At 36.0% G+C, this 27158-nt stretch overlaps 1 protein-coding gene across 6 annotated transcripts in view; it reads left to right on the top strand.

Moving 5' to 3' along the window:
• LOC106873188 (uncharacterized) overlaps window positions 1–27158 on the top strand; it is a 713512-nt gene that overhangs the window by 417546 nt on the left and 268808 nt on the right. For 4 of the 6 annotated variants that reach the window (XR_016242634.1, XM_089355369.1, XM_089355371.1 and 1 more), the window contains 3 exons: window positions 6277–6417; window positions 13015–13080; window positions 18500–18643. Coding sequence is in view for 5 of the 6 variants with exons in the window: in XM_089355369.1 (XP_089211495.1) it covers window positions 6277–6417; window positions 13015–13080; window positions 18500–18643 (351 nt within the window). In the remaining variant the exon portion in view is untranslated. The remainder of the gene's footprint in view (window positions 1–6276; window positions 6418–13014; window positions 13081–18499; window positions 18644–27158) is intronic. The other 2 variants (XM_089355373.1, XM_089355370.1) reach the window with 1 other exon arrangement.

Genomic DNA, 27158 nt, shown 5'->3' with positions numbered 1-27158 from the left:
ATACATACATACATACATACATACATACATACATATAAAAAAATCAATCCCCACATCAAAATGATTGTTCCATCTTACTACTAGTTTAACCCTAGGCAGATCTTCCGCTAGCTGGTTATCGGTGCGACGCTACACTCGTTATAAACACTGTATATTGATAGCAGGGAGAGCGGACCACTACCACCCTCTAGCAGTTAACAGGATCGCGAGACTGGTTCAGTTTCAGTTTCGAGTTATTTTACTCATCCTCAGTCGCGAGCACCTGTCTACCAGAGCGATCAAGTTACCTGCTAGATGATGATGGCGGTTCGCTCCCTCTGCTAGGAATATATATTTTATACAAATCGTGCAGCGTCACACTGATGACCAGCCGACGGAAGATCTGCCTGGGGTTAAACCAGTGGTAACATGGAACACCCACTTTGGTTTGGCGACTAGTATAGTTCCTACTTTGATCTGTTCTTGAGATTTCACAACTAGCTATTTTGCAGATCACTGTCCACTACATTTATATTTCTTTCCTCCTTGTTTCTCTCCTTATTTCTTTCTGTGTTCCTTTCAGTTGAAGAGCCTAGCTCGAAACGTCAAAGACTTTCTCTATTCCCGAGCGTTAAACTAATACATCCATTTGTTGTTTACACCACCTGTCTTCGTCTGTTGTTTTTTTTCGTAAATTCTCCCAGATATATATATATATATATATATATATATATATGTGTGTGTGTGTGTGTGTGTGTGTGTGTGTGTGTGTGTGTGTGTGTGTGTGTGTGTGTGTGTGTGTGTGTGTGTAAGTGTATATACGCAAAATAAAATACATGTAGGTTTGCAAATAATGTATAAATTTCATGGAATGTAGCCACAGGTTTCATGTAGCATCATACAATTGAAAGCAAAGAAAAGAATTTGGATTACAAAGCGAGCGTGTTTGTATATTCTATATGGAATATTCAATACTTACAAATATTCGCGGGCGTATTGATCTTTCCTTTTGAATAAGCAACTCTATAAAGGAATCTTTTTGAAGAAATTTTTCGTTTGGCAAATATAAGACCAGGAAGTATAAAGTCGTTATAATGCTGCACCTGGAGCGTAAGCTTAACGTCAATGAATATTTCTTAACATATCTCTCGATATATCTTTATATTTTAGTGACAACGAATAATTAATACGTTATGCAGAGAGTAATACACACAAAATATGTTGTGATAGCGCCCACATACAACAAAAAATAGTAATAAAATGTCACCCGAATTAATAGCAAACATTCACAACCGGAACAAGCTATATTTACTATTTCTATAGTGTTTACTGCTTCTATGGATCTGTGAAGGTGCAATGGCCCAGTGGTTAGGGCAGCGGACTCGCGGCCATAGGATCGCGGTTTCGATTCCCAGACCGGGCGTTGTGAGTGTTTATTGAGCGAAAACACCTAAAGCTCCACGAGGCTCCGGCAGGGGATGGTGTACTCTTCAACCACAACTTTCTCTCACTCTTTCTTCCTGTTTCTGCTGTACCTGTATTTCAAAGGGCCAGCCTTGTCACACTCTGTGTCACGCTGAATCTCCCCCAAGAACTACGCTAAGGGTACACGTGTCTGTGGAGTGCTCAGCCACTTGCACGTTAATTTCACGAGCAGGCTGTTCCGTTGATCGGATCAACTGGAACCCTCGACGTCGTAAGCGACGGAGTGCCAACAACAACAACGGATCTAGCAAACCGAGTTATACAAACTTGTCAAAGTAATAGGTGTCTCCTTCCTTGTCATATCATGCCTGAAACAACGCAATAAACATCTCAAATCTCGATTCCTTTTTCCGCAGAACCTCTACTATCTTGAACTCATTCAAACGCACACACCTAATCACTATACAGTGCCTTTGCAATAGAGAGAAATAGAGACGATATGAAATTTAAGTTAACACGGCCCCTTACACGGTCTAGTGGCACGTAGTAATATTACGTTATCCTTTTTTATGTTTTTGTATCTCATAAATAGTAAATTGGGATTTTTAAAAATACAATTGTATTTCAAACATCTAACAAACTAGTTATTGATTAATTTCTCATTTCAAAAATTTAAAATATGTTTTACTTTTCGTTTATAAATATCATATTCTCATACATCATATTCTTATACATCAGATAAAAATATATCTCATTATATTTTATAATTATATAGATATTTGATATAGAATATGCATAATATTTTAAATAGTTATTTTTAAAAATTCTTTTAAAATAAAATATATTTTTGACATCTTCAATTTCCTAATAAAAATGAACATTGCATATGGGAATTCAATGAATAACTTGAATGGATTCGTTGTTGTCTCTGTTTTACCTAACATCCTTCCACCAGGTGGCGAATTGGCAGAGTTAGACAGAATGACATACAATATTTGTTGTTTCGATTCTCTAGTCTATGTTAAATTCCTACCGAGGTCACTTCTTGGATTTCATTCTTGCGGAGTTACTAAAAAATAAAAATCCAAGACTGTGGTTTGACAGAACTCAAAGATGGATTGACCATATACCCTACGATATTTCTCTCATCACTTGGCCTTTTGAGTTCAAATCATGCCCTGGGCTTAGTAGAGCAGTAGATTTAATCTGTCATCCGATCTGATACCCGCGCTTGGTAATTTCCTGACTTAAAGAGAAAAGAAAAGAAGATACATCAAAATCATATTGCTTTAACTCATAGCGTGTGACGAACAGTCCTGTAAACAGAGTAGTTCGGCTCTTATTTTGCTCTAGATTTATTTATTCATATAATGTCGTTTGTCCAACTTAAAGGTGTTTTGTAAATTTCTCGTTGTTCAACGTTGTTCTCGTTGCATTTTGTTGCATCACTGTCAGCCCTTGAGCTTAATAAGTAGTAGTGGTACTCTGATGGCAGAGACGATAGTGGCGGCAGCGGTGGCAGCAGCGGTAGCGGCGGTAGCGGTGACAGCGGCGGCAGCGGCGGTAGCGGTGGCATCGGCGGTAGCGGCGGCAGTGGCGGCAGCGGCGGCAGCGGCGGCAGCGGCGGCAGCGGCGGCAGCGGCGGCAGCGGCGGCAGCGGCGGCAGCGGCGGCAGCGGCGGCAGCGGCGGCAGCGGCGGCAGCGGCGGCAGCGACGTCGACCGTGGCAGTAGCAGCGGCGGCGGTAGCAGCGGCGGCAGTAGCGGCGGCGGCAGCAGCGGCGGCGGCAGCAGCGGCGGCGGCAGCAGCGGCGGCGGCAGCAGCGGCGGCGGCAGCAGCGGCGGCGGCAGCAGCGGCGGCGGCAGCAGCGGCGGCGGCAGCAGCGGCGGCGGCAGCAGCAGCAGCTGCAGCAGTGGCAGCAGCAGGAACGGTGGCAGTAGCAGCAACATTAACGTGATCATCATTGTAATCTTCATTTTGAAGAAAAAATTATTGGAGCATTAAATCATGAACACAATTAATATACAAATCATAAAATCCTGAAAGGAAAGTAACAATTTGGTGATCAACGCTTTTATTATCAAAATTATCGTGTACATTTTACAGGGAAACAAATAAGCAATAAATATATAAATAAATAAATTGATAAATAAATACTGGATCAACCGTACCGAGATTTAATGGCTGCTATAATTAGTGTTATCATCATCCCCAGCTCAGTTTCCTAATGAACAGTATTACACACTTAGATAGGGGATAATTGAAGGAAAAATACAACATTAAAAAATGTCATGTGTAAACTTGACCCACAAAGTTCAAACAAAGGAGTTCATCATGAAATTTACACCGTAAAATTAGGTTTAAGAATAGCTTTAGACATGGGTTTTGTCAGAGCTGAATATCTCAAATTAATTTTTAAAAAAATCAAGCAATTAAGAAAATTCATTTTGCATTTTGCTTTTTATTTGGTAAGTTTGAAAGAAATTACAGGGCTTTTATCCTTTATTGTGAGCCTTCAAAAATCGGTAAAATTGATGCTTCAAAGATCGGTAGAAGTAATCTGCATATTTTGTTGTGGAATAACACTTGTAGAAAAGACATTAGCTAGTAAAAGAATCCAGATCGCCGATGTTCTAGGGTGGATTGATTGTGCACGGTGCTCAATGTATGATCAGAGTATGGTGGAAGTAGTAAGAGTAACGAGAAGTAGCGAGACGAGTGAGTCGGTGCTGCTTGAACGGTAGAGGTACAAGATCAGCTAGATCTGAAAAATAGAAGCCATTGTAACAGTGACTGAAAAGATAGCAGAGAAACAGAACACATGTGAACATGAGGCTGGAATCTATCACTAAATGATTTCATATCACTTAGTCCAATATCCTGTTTCTAAATGTTGTCCAGGATATTAGTATGCACAGCAGTAGCACCGTCCTGGAAGTAGTTGTAGACCTCACTTGAGCCTTGTAGAGTATCAGCAACTATTGGTTTTGAAAAGAAGGGTCAGTCTTTTATATGCAGTTCTATCTATGCTAAGGATGTAACTTCGCCAGAACAGATCCTCAGTGATACTGAAGTTCAACATTTGGAGTGGACAAGAAGAAGTATTAGCAAGACTCCCACTGAATGGTGCTGTCAAGGTCTCCGTTTGTGAAATCGATGCAAGTTTAGCGTATGGTGTCTAAAGTGTGTGGCTGTTGTAGATGTGGCGACAAGTAGGTCAGTTGATGTAGAGAAAGAAGAAGGTGAAGGAGGAAAGACTACATCAACACATGCTGCAATAATACGTGCTGAAGGGAAGCTATGGATTCAAAAGATTAGAGACTCAGAAGATTTGATAGGAGAATCATTAAAGGATTCTAAGCACAGGAAAATGAAACAAGGCTGAGTAATAAATTGTAATCTGAATTTAAATGAGTTGTTTGCAAGAATTACATCAATTAGTATTGAAAAGAGAAAGGTTTGTCAGCAAAGAAATTTTAGCGTATTTCAGTTAAGTTCTGCTAACACCAGGAACTGAAGAGATAGTGTGCCGAAAAACCAAAGAAGTCCCTGCTTTCATCCCTGACCCATCGTTTTCTGAATGTGGGAAGACTGTATTGTAAGACGAAGGGAGCAAAGGGGTTAAGGATTGTAATAAAACAAACGTGGAGCAAAATAAAAAAAACGAGTCCTGTCTGATTACAAGCAAGCTACTGAAGATCACCCGAGGCAAAAGCAATTCTTCGTCCACAGTGTCCGGACTACACGGTTACCCGGATCAATAACGAGTACTGATACAAATGCTGAATGGACTACAGGGTGGGTTGAGAGTCATCAGGAGTATTTCACTAATTAAGAGGAAAATAAGAGGCGATTACACAAAACGCCTAAATGACTAAGATTAAATGACTAAATGACGAAAATTAAACCAACATATAAAATTGAACACAAATAAGCCCTAATAAACCAGAATTGTTCTTCTTCTTAAGTGGTGGTCTCTCACTCCTATAGGGATGGGTTTTTCGCATTTGTTGCTTCTAAAAAATTTTTAATCTGTATTACTTATTTCCTGCTCTTGTTTATCACACACACACACATAGTATGTGTGTGTGTGTATGTCTGTATGCGCGTGTTTGTGTGTATGTGTGTGTGTGTCCCCCTGTTTTGTGTGTGCTCGCACGTTCCTCACATTGTCTTGTAATTCCTTTGTGTGACATCAATATTGAATGTTTGTGCCTTTGTTGCTATTATGTCATTAAAGAAACGCTCAGTTTTGGGACGGTGCAGGTGTTGTACATACAGACATTGTGGACCGCATCTAGAAAAGGGGCCATCTAACAGATTAGCATAAATCATTTACAAATATATCCTAGGCTCTAGCCCTCAAACGAGCTGTCTCTTGTTTCTCTCCCATTTCTCTGCCTCTGCGCCTTTTCTATCTTTTCTATAATGGTCTTTGCTCCTTGGAGCTGACTAGGCTCCTACTGAATTCCTCAGGCACTCCCAGTCTGCTCGTGTCTCATTTTCACAGTACTCTTGCCGTGTCCAACGCCCATGCCTTATTCATATCACTACCACTGTCCTTTCTAAATAAAGTCAAGCATTTTATCTAAAGCTCTAACTATACTACAAATCCACCCCTCTAAAGGGAATGCAGAGTGTCCTAAGCCAGTTCTGTGGGAAATAACTGCCTGCGGGACTTTCTGAATGACACGACTAACGAAAAGATTACCGTCAATTGAAATTTTTTGTAATGCGTCCCGTATTATGATGATTGATGTCTCATGTGGCGTACTTCCCGGAAAAGATTCCTCATTCCTCTAATAAGTATGTTTAAACTCCGCAAAATTATTAAATCAAAACACAATTAATACATCTATTTCTGTATTTGCAGAGTCATTTCAAAGGCTGACCAACAAACAGTTTTTCCGGATTTGACGGGGAGTCATAGATTAACGATTATACAATTTGATAGAGCTGCAATCGAAGCCCTTCCCGATGATTTATGTCAGAAAGTAGCGACACTTCAATACCTGTAAGTAGTTTGCTTCTCTTCGTTTTTTTTAATTTTTGGTAGAGAATATAAATTCTTATATTCTGTCCATAGCTAATATGGACAGAATATGGGAATATATGTATATATATATATATATATATATATATATATATATATATATATATATATATAAACAATATAAGAGTATATGCATATATATGTACATGTATGTATATACGTTCATCCACATGTACATATAGATACATAACTGGGTACATGACGTGGCAAAAGAACAAGGACAAAAATGGTAAACAAGGTGCAACAAACAAGCAGGCCACATAGAAACATGCCCTTCATCAGTTGCCACCATTAAAACTCCGGCGTTTCGAAGAATTAAGGCAGTACGCATCGTTAAAATGGTTCTTCCCACGAACACAAATTAAATTGTTTTCGTGGAGGGTAGTGGCGGACGGAAAACAAGGCAGGAAAACGAAACGGTGAAATAAACAAACAAAAAGGCTGTACAGCCAGACGTGAAGTGTGTATGTCTCGAACGCTGTGAAGCACGTACAGGAGGGGCAAAGAAGTACGTGCCAGCTTGGTGATTCCAAGAACGAAAAGAAATAGCAGCCGCACACACGTGACCAAGGCTGTATGAAGAGAAAGAGTAGCAGAGGGAAAAGAGGGAAGGAAGTAGAATAAAAGTGAGCAACGAGAGGTAGAGAGAGAGAGAGATATAGTAGTAGTAACGGTGAGAGACGAAGGACGAGTAACAAGAGATAGAGAGAGAGAGAGAGAGAGAGAAGTAGTGACAGGTAGAGGCGAAGAACAGTAGAGGGAAGAATGAGAGGGGGAGATAGAAATAGAGAGAGTCGCGTTAGAAAAATAGTTAAAAACTTACTGTATAAAGGTAACGCGTGCGTTCTGTCGTGATACAAACAATATAAGAGTATATGCATATATATGTACATGTATGTATATACGTTCATCCACATGTACATATAGATACATAACTGGGTACATGACGTGGCAAAAGAACAAGGACAAAAATGGTAAACAAGGTGCAACAAACAAGCAGGCCACATAGAAATATCCCCTTCATCAGCTGCCACAGTTTATATTATATCCAATACAATACATATATATATATATAAATATATATGTTGGCACTCCGTCGCTTACGACGTCGAGGGTTCCAGTTGATCCGATCAACGGAACAGCCTGCTTGTGAAATTAACGTGCAAGTGGCTAAGCACTCCACAGACACGTGTACCCTTAACGTAGTTTTCAGGGAGATTCAGCGTGACACAGTGTGACAAGGCTGGCCCCTTTGAAATACAGGTACAACAGAAACAGGAAGAAAGAGTGAGAGAAAGTTGTGGGGAAAGAGTACAGCAGGGTTCGCCACCATCCCCTGCCGGAGCCTCGTGGAGCTTTAGGTGTTTTCGCTCAATAAACACCCACAACCCCCGGCTGGGAATCGAAACCGCGATCCTATGACTTCGAGTCCGCTGCCCTAACCACTTGGCCATTGCGCCTCCACTATATATATATATATATATATATATATATATATATATATATATATATATATATATATATATATGTGTGTGTGTGTGTGTGTGTGTGTGTGTGTGTGTGTATGTGTGTGTGTGTGTATGTGTGTGTGTGTGTGTGTGTATATATATATATATATATATATATATATATAAACAATATATGAGTATATGCATATATATGTACATGTATGTATATACGTTCATCCACATGTACATATAGATACATAACTGGGTACATGACGTGGCAAAAGAACAAGGACAAAAATGGTAAACAAGGTGCAACAAAAAAGCAGGCCACATAGAAACATCCCCTTCATCAGTTCACCTAATTGTAGATAGGTCCAATACAATTTATTTTCACCATTAAAAGGAGTTGATGCTTTGTATAATTCGCGATACTTTAATTGGTTCGCACGTTTATGTAGTTATCCGAACAGATCTGCAAACAACGGTTATTTAGTTATATCTAATTCATTACATTTCGTGTGACTTAATGTTGATTTCTAACATAAGTGGAAGATGACAATACATCGAATAACAGTAATCCTACATATTTAAATGCTTTTTAATTGATTGACCCTTGAAAGATGAAAGATGAAGTTGACCTCAGCCGGATCTGAACTCAGTTTGTAGAGGAACATAGCATTTACTGCGAATAATTTTGTGCGATGTGCTAAAAACAATGCCATATTATTATTATTATTATTATTATTATTATTATTTTATGTTTGACTTTTGCTTTGCATTTGTACATGTATGATCCAAGTCTCACCCAGAGACCTCAAGAGACAACAAGTTAGAAGTTCATGTAGGTGTTATGCCTAGGCTACCATATATGTCGATTTGTACATAGTGTTGTTCTAGAGAATGTTTAAGAAACCATAAGAAAATTATGTGTTTGTTTTAAAATTTGAGATCACATAGACAGTATTTTACGTAGAATATGGGCAGTTCCCATGAGCACTATCTTTTGAACTTCAGCCATTTTGGGGTTTCCTGGTATCTGAACTAGGTAGTAATCAGCCCGTTTCGCTGTCATTCCCAGGGCACCTATGACAATAGGTATTGTTTTAGTCTTCAGGTTCCACATTTTGCTAATTTCTATTTCAAGATCTTTATATTTTCTCAGTTTTTGGTAGGTCTTGACAGATACGTTTATATCGATTGGGACAGTCATATCAATGAGGAGGCATGATTTTTGTCTGAAGTCTTTCAGTATGATGTCTGGCCTATTTGCATCTATCTTTCTGTCAGTTTGAATGGTGAAGTTCCAGAGGAGTGCGATGTGATCATTTTCAAGTACTAGGGGTGTTATTATTATTATTATTATTAATATTATTATTATTATTATTATTATTATTATTATTATTACTATTATTATTATTACAATTATTATTATTACTATTATTATTTTATGTTTGACTTTTGCTTTGCATTTGTACAAGTTGGATCCAAGTCTCACCCAGAGACCTCAAGAGACAACAAGTTAGAAGTTCATGTAGGTGTTATGCCTAGGGTACCATATATTTGGATTTGTACAGTTTTGTTCAAGTGAATGTTTAAGAAACCATAAGAAAATTATGTGTTTGCTTTAAAATTTGAGATCACATAGACAGTATTTTACGTAGGATATGGGCAGTTCCCATGAGCACTATCTTTTGAACTTCAGCCATTTTGGGGTTTCCTGGAATCTGATCTAGGTAGTAATCAGCCCGTTTCGCTGTCATTCCCAGGGCACCTATGACAATAGGTATTGTTTTCGTCTTCAGATTCCACATTTTGCTAATTTCTATTTCAAGATCTTTATATTTGCTCAGTTTTTGGTAGGTCTTGACAGATACGTTTATATCGATTGGGACAGTCATATCAATGAGGAGGCATGATTTTTGTCTGAAGTCTTTCAGTATGATGTCTGGCCTATTTGCATCTATCTTTCTGTCAGTTTGAATGGTGAAGTTCCAGAGGAGTGCAATGTGATCATTTTCAAGTACTGGGGGTGGTTTGTGTTCCCATCAGTTTTTATCATGGGGCAAGTCCAGGTTTTTGCATATTACCCAGTTAATATATTGTGCAGCTCTATCATGCCTGTTGAGATACTCTGTAGGCGCAAGCAGACTGCACATGGCGACAACATGATCGATGGTCTCATTTTGTTATTGGCATATACGACATAATGGGGAGCTGCCGTTCTTTAATATGTTGGCCTGGTAGTTCTTTGTAGGTAGGCATTGATCTTGGGCTGCTATGATAAACCCCGCTGTTTCTGATTTCAAGCCAGAGGCCATTAACCATTGGTGGGTAAGGGCTTTGTCAATATCTGCATTATTCGCTCTCTTTGGGTATTTGCCATTGAGAGGTTTTCCATGCCATTTTTCAGTCATAAGAGCTAAGGCAGCAATTTTAGCACGGGTTTTCAAGCGCTTAGCTTTTTCTGCAGGTGTTTCTAGTTCGTCTAATTCTTGAATTTGTTGCAATTGGAATTCACTTAGATATTCCTTTGCCTGTTTTGTTACTGAGTAAGATGCTTTCTTGCTTTCATATTTTAAGACAAGTTTTAGCATCCAGTCCTCAGAGTTGTGGCTACCTTCATTGATAACGCCAGCTGTAAAAGTCCTCGGCCTCCTTCTTTTCTTGGCAGATAAAGACGTTCTATATCTGCCTTAGGGTGGTGCATTCTATGCATTGTCAACAGTTTTCGTATTTTTCTGTCAACATTACATATTTCAGTAATTGACCAGTTAACGATGTTGAAACTGTAAGTCACGACTGGTATGGCTAGAGCATTGATCGCTTCGATCCTGTTTCTCGCGTTCAGCTCTGTCTTCAGTATTGCTCTCACCCTGCGATAACATTCTCTTCTGATCCTTTCCCTCATCACTGAGTGCTTGATATTGTCCCCTTCAATTACCCCTAGGTATTTGTAGCTCTCCGCTGGTTCTAACTCTTTTATGACATTTTGCTGCTCAAGGTTCACATTAGATGTATTTGTCATTTTTCCTTTGATAAAGGTAGCTTTTGCACATTTATCAAGGCCAAATTGCATCCTGATGTCATCACTGAATTGTTTAACAATCGCTAGTAGGCCTTTGAGTTGTTGGTCATTTTTTGCAAAGATCTTTAAATCATCCATGTAAATGAGATGATTTATATTTTTATCAAATATTTTATAACCATACTGTGCATCATTGAGCAATTTTGAGAGCGGTATTAAGGCTAGACAGAAGAGGAGTGGTGATAGTGAGTCACCCTGGAAAATGCCACATGAAATTCTTACATCTCCAGCATTTAGAGATTCATTGTCATTGTTCAACATCAGTGTGGTTCTCCATGATCTCATAGTTACAGATAAAAAGTTTCGCAGAGTAGGAGCTATTTTATACATTTCCAGACATTTCCTAATCCAGCTATGTGGTAGGCTATCAAAGGCCTTTTTATAGTCTATCCAGGCTATTGACAAGTTTTTGTGTCGCTTGTGACAATCTTCTAAGATCATCTTATTGATGAGTAGCTGATCTTTACAACCATAAGATCCACGTTTACATCCCTTTTGCTCATTAGGGAATATGCTACTTTCTATTAAAAAACTATAGGTGTACTATTATTATTATTATTATTATTATTATTATTATTATTATTATTATTATTCAGTAGTTTTATTTTTATAACGTGCTTTCACTTCACTACCGAGCGCAGCTCTGTGCGCCTTGGGTATGTGCTGTGGTTTGCTGTGGTGCTCTTATGTTTACTGTATTGAAAGTGTTTTGCGTAGAATGTGTGCAGTACCCAGTAGTGCAATTTTCTGTATGTTATATATATTTGTAAGTCCTGGTGTTTTTGTTATGTATTTGTCTGAATATTTTTTTATTATACCTAAGGCACCTACTATGATAGGAATTGTTTCTGTTTTTAGATTCCACATTCGAGTTATCACTATTTCCAGGTCTTTGTATTTTGAAAGTTTTTCCATTTCTTTTAGAGAAACGTTGTCATCTGCTGGTATTGAAACATCAATTAGAAGGCATTTTTTTCCTTCATGATCTTTGACAACTATATCTGGTCTATTTGCCTTAATTTCTCTATCTGTGTGTATTGGCATATCCCAGAGTATGGTTGCTTTCTCGTTTTCTGTGACCTTTTCTGGCGTGTGTTTATACCATCTTTTTTCTGTTGCTATTCCATAATGTTGGCATAGCTTCCAGTGTATATAGGTCCCAGCTCTGTCGTGTCTGTGAATATATTCCTTCTTAGCCAGGACTGGGCAGCCAGAGATAATATGATTTATTGTTTCTTGTCGATCTCCACATATTCTACAGTTACTTGTTATATTTCTTTTCATTATGTGTTTTTGGTAATTTCTGGTGGGGAGGCTTTGGTCTTGTGCAGCAATTAAAAATCCTTCAGTCTCTGCTTTGAGTCCTGAGCTTCTCAGCCATTGCTGGGATTTTTCTCTGTCTATTTCTTTCGCATTTAGTTTAGCCCAGTATTTACCATGTAGGGGCTTTTCTTGCCATCGTTTTATCATGGTCCGTTGCTGTTCTAGTTTTAGTTTGGATTTCATTTGTTTTATAGCTTTTGTTGTTTCTTCTTCTTCTTCTTCGTATTTGTTAGGTAGATTGATTTCTTGTTTGTATTTGTCAGCTTCCTTAAATACTGAAAACAGTTTTTTGTTTTGCTCGTGTTTTGTGGCTATTTGTATTAGTTTCCCTTGCTTCTGGAGTAGGTATTTTTGCAGTCCTATGGTGGTTATTTTATAATAGTTTTCTAGCTGTATAAGACCCCTGCCACCTTCTGTGCGTTGTATATATAGCCTTTCTATGTCAGATTTTGGGTGGTGCATCCTATATCCTGTCATTATTTTTCTTGTTTTCCTGTCTATTTTACATAGTTCGTTTAGTGTCCAGTTAAGGATGTTGTAGCTGTAGCTTATAACTGGGACAGCTAAAGTGTTGATACCCATTATCTTGTTTTTAGCATATTATTATTATTATTATTATCATTTCTATTATTATCTCTAAATTTTTGAGATTATTCAATGAAATTTGTATTTTTCTACGCTGTTTCATATTTTGTTTTACAGTGATGTTCATTCCAATAAACTTACTCAGATGCCAAATCTTACAGGATGTGGAGAACTAAGAATATTGTAAGTTGTTCAAAGATTGCTATCATCTGTTAGATAAATAGAATATAAATTTACTAGTTTATGTTATATAATATTGAAACAAAAGTTCCACGAATCATTCAGAACAACCTAAGTTTTAATGAAATTATTTTAGACACACATGATTTAGTTTTGTCACATGGCGATATAACATTAAAGGGTAACTTAAAATACAGCAACAAATCAAAATAAACAATAAATTGTAAATACTCTCTATTAGAAAATACGTTTTAAATTTGGATATGTACACGGCTATTAGCATCGATGCAAGCGATGCTAAAATGAAATGATATTATTTCAAAACAGGTAACAGCATTTTGCTGTTTGAAGAACAATATCAATTATTCTGTAAATCAATTTTTTTTCTATTATATTAACGGATACACTGCTCTTCAACAATTTTAAGTAGCACATATCATAAAATCCATTAGGTTATCACTTAAACAAAAAGCAAATAGCACCCCCTCTGGTAAAACTAGAATTGCATTGAAGCATAAACAGACTAGATTTTATTTCTGGTTTCAAAGAAAATGTGTGAAGAGTGTGTGATAGCTGATTATGGACGCAGACCTTTTTTTAATCATGCGATGTTGTGGTTGAACTCTTGCTCATTTCCAGATTTAATATTTTAATGGTGATGTCCCAGCATGGAACAGTCTCTGGTTGAAACCAATAAAAGAATCAGGGATTATATATATATATATGTGTGTGTGTGTGTGTGTGTATGTGTGTGTGTGTGTGAGTGTCTGTGTGTGTGTGAGTGTGTGTGTGTATTTATATACATATATATATATATACATATATATATATGTATATGTATATATGTATATATATATATATATATATATATATATATATATATATATGTATATATATATATATATATATATATATATAGGTGTGTATATATACCTCTGTGTGTGTGTATATAAAGGGTGCGGTGAATAAATATTCCTCTCTCTCTCTCTCTCTCTCTCTCTATATATATATATATATATATATATATATATATATATATATATAATCTTTTTTTACCTTACACTTGTTTCCATCAAAATTTGCTACTATTGTCGACCTATCTCGACTGCGGTCATGCTGGAGAATCGCCTTGAAGAATTGTTGTGGAATGAATCGACTCCAGTACTTATTTCTTTTTTAAGCCTGGTATCGGTCTCTTTTACTGAACTGCTATGTTACGGGGATGTAAACACACCAACACCGGTTGTCAAGCAGTGGTGTGGGAGAACCACAGACACAAAGACATACACCTACCTACATGTGTGTGTGTGTATGTGCATATATGTATGTATATATATATATACATATATATATATATATATACATATATATATATATATATATATATATATATATATATATATATATATATATATATATATATATATATATACATATATATGTAAAAGGTTGAAGAGGAACACACGAGTAGATATATATGGAAAAAAGACAAAGTAGAAAATGCTAAAATACTTTTATGAAGAACATTACAGAACCGGTTTCGATCCTTGAGATCTTTTCAACACTAAATATGAATAATAGATTTTTGAAAAATTATTGAAAAATTAAATTTTGGTAAATTTAAAAGAAAAGTCTTTTCAAAGACATATTTGTATAGTATTCAAATAACAGGGGTATTTTTCTTGTTTCTGTCTGTCTCTGTTTCACTTGTTAACTCTTGTGGGTTCGAAGAAAGTGTTAATTGGTTGGGTGTCCTGACCTTGACCTGTTGATGGACGTAGTGAACTGTATTGTTCATAATGTTTGCGTGGGTGTCATTCTAGACAGCAGTAGTAAGGGAGGAGGTGGTGGAAAGGAATAAGAAGATGACGGAGAAGATGGAGGGAAGGAGAGAAATAGTAAAATGCAGGAAATAGTGATAGTAACTAGTCGAGTGAGTAGTGATTGGGGTTATTTTTCAATATTTTAGTATTTTTTATAATTCCTTGCGTATCAATTTGGAGTTTATCATTTTTAATATTTGTGTGACATATCCTCCACGACCTTAGAATAAAACACACACACAAATATTAAAAATGATGAACTTCAAATCGATACGCAAGGAATTATAAAAAAATATAAAAATATAAAAAAACAACCCCAATCACTACTAACATTTTGTCCAACACGCTAAGGATTGTCTTAGCTCGTCGCCTTACGCTTCATCAAATAGTCTCAAATTATGGCAAAGCCCCAACAATTTTTGACGGGAGCGGGGTAGTCGAGTACATAAACCCCAGTATTTGGCTGGTACTTATTTTATTGACTCCGAAAATTGATCCCGGAGAAATTTGGCCTCTGGAAAATTTGAACTCAGAACGTAAAACCGGAAGAAATGCCGCTAACTATTCTGTCCGGCGTGCTAACTATCCTGCCAAGCTCGCTACCTAATCAAAGTAATCTTTTTTTTACTATAGGCTCAAGACCTGAAATTCGTTGGCAAGGGTCTAGTCGATTACATCGACTTTAGTACTTGATAGATACCTATTTCATCCACCCTAAAACGATGAAACGGAAGTCGACCGGGGTGGAATTTGAGCTTTGAACATAAAGCCGGATGAAATATCGCCATGTCCGGTATGTTCACGGTTCTGCCAGCTCGCCGCCTTACACCTCATTAATACCTCTAAGCATGTTGTATCGAATGCTAATAGTTCTTCCCGCTCACCGCCTTACGCCTCATCAAAATAAAGAGATTTTACATGGTCTCTGTTCCTACTAGAAATAGCAGGCAAGTCCCCTTTCAAATCACAACTTTAAAAAAGAAACACAGCACAGACACATTGGATGATGTGGTCGCGAATGCATTATGCCTGAACACATAATGTAATGGACATCGCTAGAATGCCTTTCATGGTGGGTTTGGTTGACCTAGAACTGAACATCTACAACAGATTTAATTATAAAATGTTTCGTAAAAAAAATGCAAACTCAATATACCATAAACATATTTGAATTCAACATAGATTATTTAATTAGTATTAAGCATCTAATAATTGCCTTTTATTCTTAAGCATTTAATTCCGCTTATTTATCTTATTGTATGTTGTAATGTTTTCATAAAATGCTGCTGAAATGTATTGTAGCGTAGTTTGTCTTCTTTGTGTCTTTCATAGCCTCTTCTTATGGTAAAACGATAGAAATACTGTCTAAATCTAATAGTATCGATATCTAAATTAATTCTGTTATTGATCAAAAAGCTTTATAAGTTGACGAGCTTGCAGAATCGTTAGCATTTCGGACAACAATGCCTACTGTTATTTCTTCTGGCTCTTTATGTTGACTTCAAATCTACCGACGTCATCTTCTTGCATTTTGTGCTCGATAAATAAAGTATTTTCATGTAATTGGGCTGAAGTTATAGACTAACTTGAACCAAAATAAAGAAGAATTTATGAATACTTATTACAATTAGTTGTGGAGGCGCATGGCTTAGTGGTTACGGTGTTGGACTCATGATTGTGGTTTCGATTCCTGGACCGGCGATACGTTGTGTTCTTGATCAAAACACCTCAATTCATCTTGCTTCAGTCCATTCATCTGGTAAAAATGAGTTATCCAGCGAAGAATCGGCATTCCGTCCAGGAAGGAATATATACGCCTGGGAAACCCGCCCTATGCCCCTTATGGAGTAATGTGGAAAAACCCATAACTACTAGTGTACTGCGCTTGTTTCATTTTAACTGCACATATGTCTAAGTTTATGAAAAAGAAGAAATAGTTATATGTCATTAATAAGAAAAACTATTTGGAAATTCTTGCAGCTGCAAATCAAAGCTTAGCTATGAATTCAACTGTGGTTGGTGCTCTGTCGTTCTACGAGGTTTGCTAAATTAGCAACATGAATTACATTCTTTTGAGATTTTTATTATTGTATTACCGCAAGATCACCAAAAAACATTGTTCATTTGTGCGCCATCTGAAATAGAGCAAACATCTTGATATCAACTATTTCATCAGATAATATTACCTACATTATCAGTTCTATGTAAAATTAATGAGAATCTATTTTGATGGGAATGATATTGCAAAATTTAAATGAAATAAGGAAGTAAGAAAAGTTATTTCGATGACATTTTTTTCTATTTTTAAGAATTTGACAGAATCAAACAGTTTATAATGAATGCCACTACGTTTAAAAGGTTCAACTTAATTTCAAACAATGAAATACATGCTAAGTATTTCAAATTGTTTTAGTGGTGGTAAATTCTTTTCTATATACTACATTACTCTCTTACGCGATATTCTCAATGAACCATCACCCTATCCTTGTTACAGAAAAAAAATTAGTATTCGTTCTTTTGTGTTTTCTGAATGGAAAATTAAAACTTTCTTGTACTTCTCTTATTTTAACACAGGTGCTAGTCTTTAATATATTGAAACCCTTTAAGCTGATTTAGCAGTCTTAGAGTTGATGGGTTAGTCATGGCAGATTGCATGAAATATTTTTATGACTTCAGATAAAATGGTTTCTCTACTACTAACATGAGAAAAATCGATACACGATTCTGGTTCAATGAAAAGTAACTTTACCACAAAGGTTTGTGATTCTTAATTGCAAATCACGATAAAGCTAGTTAATGTTTTCGTTTTCATATTCAATCGGTTTCATAGAATGAGCATATGTATGTGTGTGTGCGTGTGTGTGTGTGTGTGTGTGTGTGTGTGTGCGTGTGTGTGTGTGCGTGTGTGTGTGTGTGTGCGTGTGTGTGTGCGTGTGTTGGTGTGTGCGTGTGTGTGTGTGTGTGTGTGTATGTGTATTGTAATTGTGAATTTGAGATGGAGCATGATATGTATTAGTGAATGACGCCAGCTGGATATAAAGAGGCTTTGATTAAGAGGTAAGAAGTAATGAAATAAAATCAATTTTGCGCATAGATGTCTTCGAGATCTCTGGATGGTGTGAATCCCTTTCTAATTTACCTATAAAAGTAATCCCTTTCAAACGAACTTCACTATTTCTATTCAATGCATTCGTTTCTTTGATATGTCAAATCTTTTTGGGAGGAAAATACGTCATGCAGCATATGTCGTGATATTTTAAGATATTCGATATGTGATACAATGATTAAATTAATCGCATGTCTAAAATTCCAACAAATAGTTTTTTTTTTTAATTCTTTCTCTGTTCTGTATTGTATAAAAATTTAATTAGAAATAGGTAAGAACTTTATTTTATAAGTATTTTTACCTGTGTCTTTCAGGTTTCATGATTCAAGTTCAGAGCCTACTTGTGCTTTGTTTTCGAAACAGTTTATTTCAAATGCTATGCAACAGAATTGATTTTGTAGGTCTTCTAACATCCCAAGTTTTAAACGTCAGTATGATATATGCAAAGGATGAACTTATTTTGTTTAAGAAAAAATTTACTTTTCTTTTTCAGAAACCTATACAATAATAAAATCATGCAACTGAAAGAAAATTCATTTCGAGGTCTTAGCAAACTCCGAGACTTAATTATGGGTAATAACTTCATCAGAGAAATTCCGAATGGTGCTTTTACAGGATTAGAAAGACTGGAAAACCTGTAAGATTTTATCTACATTTTATTTGTTGATTATATGTTTTATTTTCATATATGTGACGTCTCAGAGCATTTTCCTCTTGTAAAGTGACATCATACGTGCCTTATATATCCAATAAAACATATTAATTTCATTATTTCATCATAGCAAAAATTGTTTACGTTTGAGAGATTTGGTTATAATAATTGAGTTGTACAAATGAGATTTCTTATTGAATGAAGGAGCTATAGCAAATGTTGGCTTCATGATTGTTTCTTTGGATTTTCTTCTCTTGTTTTTTTTTTTTATATATTTCTCACTTTAATTTGCTGTATTTCTTGGGAAATATTTTTTCTGCATTTTATGGTTCACAAAGCCAACAATCAGTTGAATATTAAGAAAAGATTTGTCTAAGATATATTTCTCAATAATCAATGTAAACATTAATATTGGATAAACGGGTTATGAATTGAATGCAAAACGAATGGCAGGGAAGATGTTAGTATGCTTTTGGATGTTTTTAATAATGATATTGAGAATATTAGATTCAAAGTCACAATGATATTTATTTGAACATTAAAACCATTTGATCGTTTTATCATCTTACCAATTTTAATTCTGTATTTAGATGTATTTCCCACTCGATTTATCTTTTATCTTTTATTTGTTTCAATCACTGGACTGCGGCCATGCTGGGTCACCGCCTTGAAAGATTTCACTCAAACAAATTTATCTATTAGTACTTCGTTTTAAATTTGACGTTCGAATTTGACATTTGGCCGGTACATTTTGTCTAAATGATAAATTAAACGGACGAAAAGAAGCCAATATCGGTTGTCAAAGAGTTTTGAGGAACAAACACAGGCTCCAAGACGCACGCACATGCACATATATAAATATATGTTTCCATCTACCAAATTCATCCGCAATGCATTGGTCGGACCGGGGTGCTATAATGGAAGACATTTGCCCAAAGTGCCGTGCAGTGAGACTGAAACCGAAACCACGTGATGCATAGCCAGCTTCTTAACCACATAACCATGCCTACTCCTATATTTCATAATCGAATACTTATTCATCGGCCAAAGCTGATTTCATTAAAATAGAATTAGAATAGTATGTAAGAAGTGTATGTGTTAAAACTTATCTCAACCTTTTTTGCTTTTCAGAATTATTGTATCAATTCTATGATTCTTGTGTATTGTACATTTTCTATACATAGATGAAAGCCTAGGTCGATAAAGTCCATGATATTTTCCTAACAGAACAGGAATAGATATTAATCCTAGGCCTAGTGTCAAACGATCCAGTGCTTATATAGTATTCTGTGTGACAGTTAAGATGCACCATAAATTATAAGAAATAAAGTTGTTAGGGATGGTGGAAATTAGATACCTTTACACAGTAAAGTGATCTTCGACATATAAATTGATATATTGATGGGGCATCTATAAAATGAGTACCAGAAATATAGGATCGATTTAATTTATTGTATGATGCCCCAAAATGCCACGCTTTAGGAGAGGAATGACAATCTCAGCACATATCTGGTACTTATTTCTCGATCCTGAAAGAATAAAAGGCAAACCAAATGTTTTAATCTGAAATTATGTGCCAAAACAAATAATGTACTTTAGAAAAATTCACGGATCCCTACATATAGTTGCACAAATATGTCACAGAAATGATTTGAAGGCCTGATACGAGTAACCAACAAATTAAAGATAAAGAAATGAATTACGATTGCAAACTACAGGATGATTTTAATGGAGACGTTGACTTCTAAAATAGAATAATAATTGTTTGATCGGACAAATAGATTCTGGTAACATCATATTAAATTTGATGTTGACTTAATGCATATGAAACATGCTACAATTGTAAACGTATTACAGAACAGCTTATACTGTGTCCGTATACTGTGTATTATTATTTTCAATTGATCGCTTTGTGTTAATATTTCATTTGATGTATATACCTGATGTGTGAGATGAGATATTTATTGTTCTCGTTTTGATTCATCAAGTTTAATAATTCTCGATTTCTAATTTCATAAATATTAAATTGCTATAACTTGGCATTGAAACCTCCAGCTCTGAAGTATTTGACATTGTTACTCAAGCTGTTAAAATATGCATCAGTTTAATAATTATTTCTTCGTTTCCGAAGGAATGCTTGTTTAGTACAGTTGTCTTTCTCGTTAACAGCAGACTCTTGCAGTTTCTTATAGATTTACAACTATTCAACCAAAACACACAACAGCATCAATGAATTTAGAATCAAAACACACATATCTAAAGCCACCAATGTTTCACTCGTAGCGGTGTTACAGCATTTTCGAGTCTACAACTCTTGAAAAGAATAACGCCCACCACTACAAACTCGTCTTTTAAACACTTCTACCCTCACAATTTCGTTGATTTCTACTCACCCACCTTCAACTTCTTGATCGATGACACAGTTATCTTGTGGAGAAAGCTCCAGCCCCACTTCCCTTGCCTGCATCCATGGTAAAATTCCTCTAGAGCTCTCCCTATTCATCCCAACGGTTTCACTAGGCACCTCTAGACATTTCGATTCGTGGCACCCTATAGTTAACCAAATCTTTCAGTTTTTGTCATCTAATCTCTCCCTCTATGTCTGCCTGTCTATTTCTCTCTCTCTATCTCTCTCTCTCTCTCTCTCTCTCTCTCTCTCTCTCTCTCTCTCTCTCTCTTCTGTTTGTCCTCTCTCTCTCTTCTGTCTGTCCTCTCTCTCTCTCTCTCTCTCTCTCTCTAACTATCTATCTATCTATCTATCTATCTATCTATCTATCTATCTATCTATCTATCTATCTACCTATCTATCTATTTAGCTAGCTAGCAACAGTTATGGCGATCTTTGGAAACATGTCAGTCACTGGTGAGTTTTCGCCCTCGAGCATTTTAATGAAAACATTGGTGCATTCTACAGTGCTTTCTGCGTATGAAACCCAACTGTCTCTGGTTTTTCGATGATAGGGTGTCTCTTTATTTCATACTTTATCAACCCTAATGTGGCCCAAAATTTGGTCTAAATCCTATTTCTTACATTTTCATTTCTAACAATCCTAATTCTTAGACAGATGAAACTATCTTTCAGCCCTTCCTAAGCTTCTGTACATAAGCACCAGCTAATTGAAACTCAAATGCTTGAAACCACACCTACATTACTGTCATGAACAGAAGCGTCGAAAAGATTCTTCAATAAGATTGTACGAATCTTGTTTCTTTGAGTAGGCAGTATAGAGATGCAATCGCACACATTTCAGGCATTTATGCATTTACGCCACCATCCTCGTCAAATCCTGTACAATCACTACAAGTGACAGGCTTCACAATTACTAACGACTTTTACACATATATAATATTAAACCTTATTTCCGAAAAACTAGACTTCTCTTTAGGCCTAGACATTACTTCATCCCCCAACAAGTGCTAATCCTGTACAAAGTTTTACAAGTAAAGCCCATAGTGGAATGCTGCAACCATATTTTGGACGGCACTATTGCTGCGCATACAGACTTCATCCGTAGAGAAACCACTCTAGTAATTCCCATGGAGTTGCCAACACCACTATAGCTTTTGACTAGACTAACGGACGTACTGTTTCCACTAACTTTTATACCACTACTATAATGGCCTCTGCTTTTCGGACCCATATTGTGTCTGCCTTCATGTTCCACTGCTGCTGCTGCTGCTACTACTACTACTACTACTACTACTACTACTACTACTACTACTACTACTACTACTACTACTACTACTACTACTACCACCTCTTTAGTAAACGAATTTTCCACACCATAACATTAGGTTGTTTATTTTGGTTCCTCTTTACCCATACTTTCATGCATGAATCAACTTCATGTTCAAAAGAAATATCAACTGCATTGATTTCGCTTTCTTCGAAGAGTCAGTAAAGGCTATATGCCTTTCTACTTTCTCCAGAACATCCCACAAAAAGTATATAAGGCTAGATTTAACGCTATATTCTTTTGCTGGTTTCGGTCTTTGGACTACGAGCGTGATGGGAAAACTACCTTCAAAAACTTTAATCTATCATACCGACCCTTGTAATTGTATCAATGTGGTACTTAATTATTTTATATCGTTTTGTCGAACTACTAAGTTACTGAACATAAGGAACACGTCTTGAACTAGAAAACTGTTTTTATACTGATTTTAACAGTATAAGTGAAGTGACTTTCAATCAAAATTTTTGTTTTCTTTTTTTGTTGACATATCTTAGAAAATCTCATGTTCTTTAATGAGAAGCTTTTAGTCAAAATAATACCTAGGGATATATTGTGTAGGTTTATATGACTTACATCCAGTTAGTGGTCTATATTATAAGTTCAATACGACTAGGTTTAGCTAGTCCTGTAACTCTGGTGAAAATAAGGGAGTTAATCACGTTTTTGTATGTGTGTGTGTGTGTGAGCTCTCCCACACGTGCTTGGTTTTTCATATGGGAAAACACTGGACACGCAGCACAAGCCAACTTTTAATAGATTGATTGGGGTACAGATGAGAGTGAGGTCTAATGAGTACAATACAAATATCACAATAAGCACGTACTTGAATTGATGTAGGAAGAAAAAAAAGAAGATAGTAAAGTTAAAAAGAAAAAAGTAAGATACCAATACACACACACACAGACAAGCACACATGTATATATAACAAGACATGCTGCAAATTGTTCATTTTCAAATGAATGCTGCAGATCCAATTCCAAAGATTAGAAATAAATATTAGAATCAGAGATACTCCGCACAAATACATTATACAGAAATGCAATATACCAAGCGTATAATATGAAACACGTGTGTGTGTGTGTGTGTGTGTGTGGGTGTGTGTGTGTGTGTGTGTGTGTGTGTATCTGTTTGTGGGTGGGGGGGTGGAAACGCTACGAAAGTGTAGAGTATATCGGTTGTGGTTTTGGGCGACCACACCTCTAGAACAACGTCGTCATCAATCATGGAATGATATACTGTACTTGAATACGCTGTGTACAGTACTACGTATATGTCGGCGTGCATATGTGTGTGGGTGTATGTGTTGAGGTGAGTGGCCTAAGGGTTAAGAATGCTGACGTCTCGATCACAAAGTTCTGAGTTCGAATCCTAAACCGGGTAGTGCACTGCATCATCGTGCAAGAAACGCTGATCCGATCTACTCATCGGCAGCTGGTGCAGCTCTTTCTCCCTCCAGCTTTTACACTCTCGATGTTTCACTACATCAGGGGGTAAGATAGATATTAGTGGGTGCCTAAGTCTGCTTGCAGCTGCATAGGCCTCACAACAACTAACGAAAGCTACCAGGTCACGCACCCTTGTGAACGACAGCTAAGCATTTGCAGGATTGTGAGTATGCATGTGCGCGTTTATACACGACAGGGTTCGGCACAGACTCCATCCTTTAAATTCCAAATTCTACACACAACGAACTTGTCAACGTAAGATTATAGCAGAAGACACCTGCTCAAGGTGCTAACGCAGTGAGTTTGATCTAACGAATTGTGTACTAGTCAAGAATTGGAACCGACATAAACTACTTTACTCTACAGTCAGAATATGCAGACTTGTACCTCTCAAAAAGTAGTAGTAGTAGTAGTAGTAGTAGTAGTAGTAGTAGTAGTAGTAGTAGTGGGGATGTTGCTGCTGCTGGTGGCAGTGGTAGTAGTAGTAGTAGTAGTAGTAGTAGTAGTAGTAGTGGGGATGTTGCTGCTGCTGGTGGCGGTGGTAGTAGTAGTAGTAGTAGTGGTGGGTGTTTCTGCTGCTGGTGGCGGTGGTAGTAGTAGTAGTGGTGGTGGTTTTGGTGGTGGTGGCGGTGGTGGTGGTGGTGGTGTTGCTGCTGCTGCTGCTGCTGCTGCTGGTGGCGGTGATAGTAGTAGTAGTAGTATTTGTTGTTCGGTATGGAGACCGGATAATGACGGTACAGTTGTGTACGAAAAACATGAGAGCACTGAACAAATTGCCTTACAGTGTCTGGTTAAAATAATTAATGTTCTGAAATAATTCGTTTTAGAGAAGTGGAGTGGAAAGGCAAAAACAATAGATTGACTCATACTATTTATTTACAACCTTTCTGTTTCAAAGTTAAGCTACCTAATGATGTATATGTCAGATTTGCAGAATACAAAATAAAATATTAACATAAGTCCTAGAAGACTATTTATGAAGCTTTCGCTCAGACAAAATTACCTAAATTTCAATAATTTAACCAATTAAAAAACATTTAACTTAGCGTCTGTTTTCTTGAATTATATCAAATTTTTAAATTTTTATCAAGACAACTGATGTTAAGAATGACAAAGCACCGGACTAAACGCATCAAAATGTTCGGTTTTATCTCTGTCTGTTGAGATTAGATCGTACCGCTTCTGAACTTTGCCGTTGATCCAGCTGAAGATTATAGAGCAATTACTAATTATGTTCGGGACCTGAATCATTCGATCAGACCACAAATTTATGGCCTGTGTCAATGTGGTAAATCAGTATAATTATTCTTGCTTCAAGGTTAAAATAATGTACGTTTTTATTGACAACGAGATCTTGCCAATTAAAACTGAATAAAGCAATGCAACACAATAATTATGCAAAAATAATTCGGACATATCTAGTTGTAGCTGAAAAGATCAGGTCGTTGCAAGTGTAATAAAAATAGGAGTATAGATAGCCAGTAAGTTTCAACTCTGCATAATCAATAACACTGTTTACAGAAAGAAAAAAAATATAGAAAAGATTCTATATATTACCGCAAGAAAAGCATCATTAAATTAATTAGCTGTCTACTTGTTGAGTCATTTATTCAAATTCTCTCGACCGAAAACTCTAATGATTTTAAAACATAATTTTCCAATAACAAAATTTTAAAGCATCGAGAATTTTTATTGCTATTTGATTTCTAGAATGAAAATATAAACAAAATGGATACAGAGAACTGTAAAATTCTCAGTTCAGGACAAATATTTTCATATGAAGGTTGAGTCAGGAGTAATAGTGCTAAATGAAAAAAAAAAAAAAACATGCAGAGAAAATAATATAAATAAAAAATATTTTGTTTGCATAACGTATCTAGCATAATTCGTTTCACCAAATAAGGTTTAGCAAATTATATCAGAATTGCCTACGAAAATTATTTGAAGTGTGTCAGAAGAAAATGTCAGTAGCTGGCACTTCAAACTGGCGTGAAACCAAACAAGTTCAATAAATCTATTCAAACAGACACGTAAAACAATATCCTTCATATTTTTTCATATCAAAAATTTCAAACTTTTCTAAATTATTAGCATGATATCTTATCCTTTGGGAATTGGATCAGAGAATTCTAATGTTCTTTTAAGTACATTTCCTTAATTGAATTTTCGTAAAAGACTCTCAACAAAAATTAAGGTTTTTGTTTTTGTTTGGTCTTTTTTTGTTTGTTTTTTCTACATCACTGAGAAATTTATTTTCTTCCTCAGATCTCAATATGAAAAAACAAATTTAATCTTTAGTAAAAATAATGCCTAAGAGAACTGAATGTAAGATTAAGATGCCTTATATAATTTCCAGTTTAGTTCCGTATAACATGAGTTCACAACTGGGTTCAGATACATATGTAACTCCAGTGAAAATTACGGAGTTTATTACTAAAACATTTTAAAAATATTAACGTGCTGCTCCAGTATGGTCTCAGCAATTGTAAGTAAAATAGATAAAAAGCTAAAAGCTAAAAAAACTTAATCTATTTTGCTTTACCAGAACAAATTAATGACAGATACTGTCATGATACTGTTAAACTATAGGCCTGGAAACATTGATCAATATATATGGTGCGTCAAAGCAAACTCTCAGATTCACCATTCTTTGCTATGTAAAAGTGGAAGGTTCTTTTGTGCTGCATCCTATATTAGTCACAGGGTAATTATTAAGCAGAATCAGTGCAATGCCAGACTTAATACACCACATTATTTAGTCAAGATATTTTATATGCTATATAATTCTAATGCTACTGAGAGACGTTGCTTTTTTGTTGTTGTTGGTTTTCTTTTTCATCTATGCATCATTTTCTCATCTGTGCGTTTTCTAGCAAATAAAAAAGCAATAAAAATATTGATGTAAATCTTTTGCTTTATGCATTAATAATTTTAGTTATTATATTTGTAATGTGACTATTGTCTATTTTCGTCTACATCTAATGAAATTTACTTCAAGCCTTAAAATGTCATCGATTTCTTCATAATTAAATGAATGATTATATGACACGCACACATGACATAGGGTGAAATTACGGATTAGCAATTGTTGGAATTACGGATTAGCAATTAAATAACTCCACCCATTTTGTGATTTATTACCAATGCATAAAAATGTAATAAAGAGATTCTTATTTTTGGAAGGAAAACAACAACTTTTTCTTACTTGGTCTAAATATTAGCTTATTATTAAGTATGTAAATATAACAGTCTGTACCATTTTATTGTACGCTATTACAAATTCTATTCAAAATCACTATTCATGGAAGTAAAAAATGC

Source organism: Octopus bimaculoides, chromosome 7, assembly GCF_046866305.1.
Source record: "Octopus bimaculoides isolate indiv1 chromosome 7, ASM4686630v1, whole genome shotgun sequence".
Lineage (NCBI taxonomy): Eukaryota > Metazoa > Mollusca > Cephalopoda > Octopoda > Octopodidae > Octopus > Octopus bimaculoides.
Note: the sequence above shows the minus strand (reverse complement) of the source record. Positions and strands in the feature narration are given on the sequence as shown.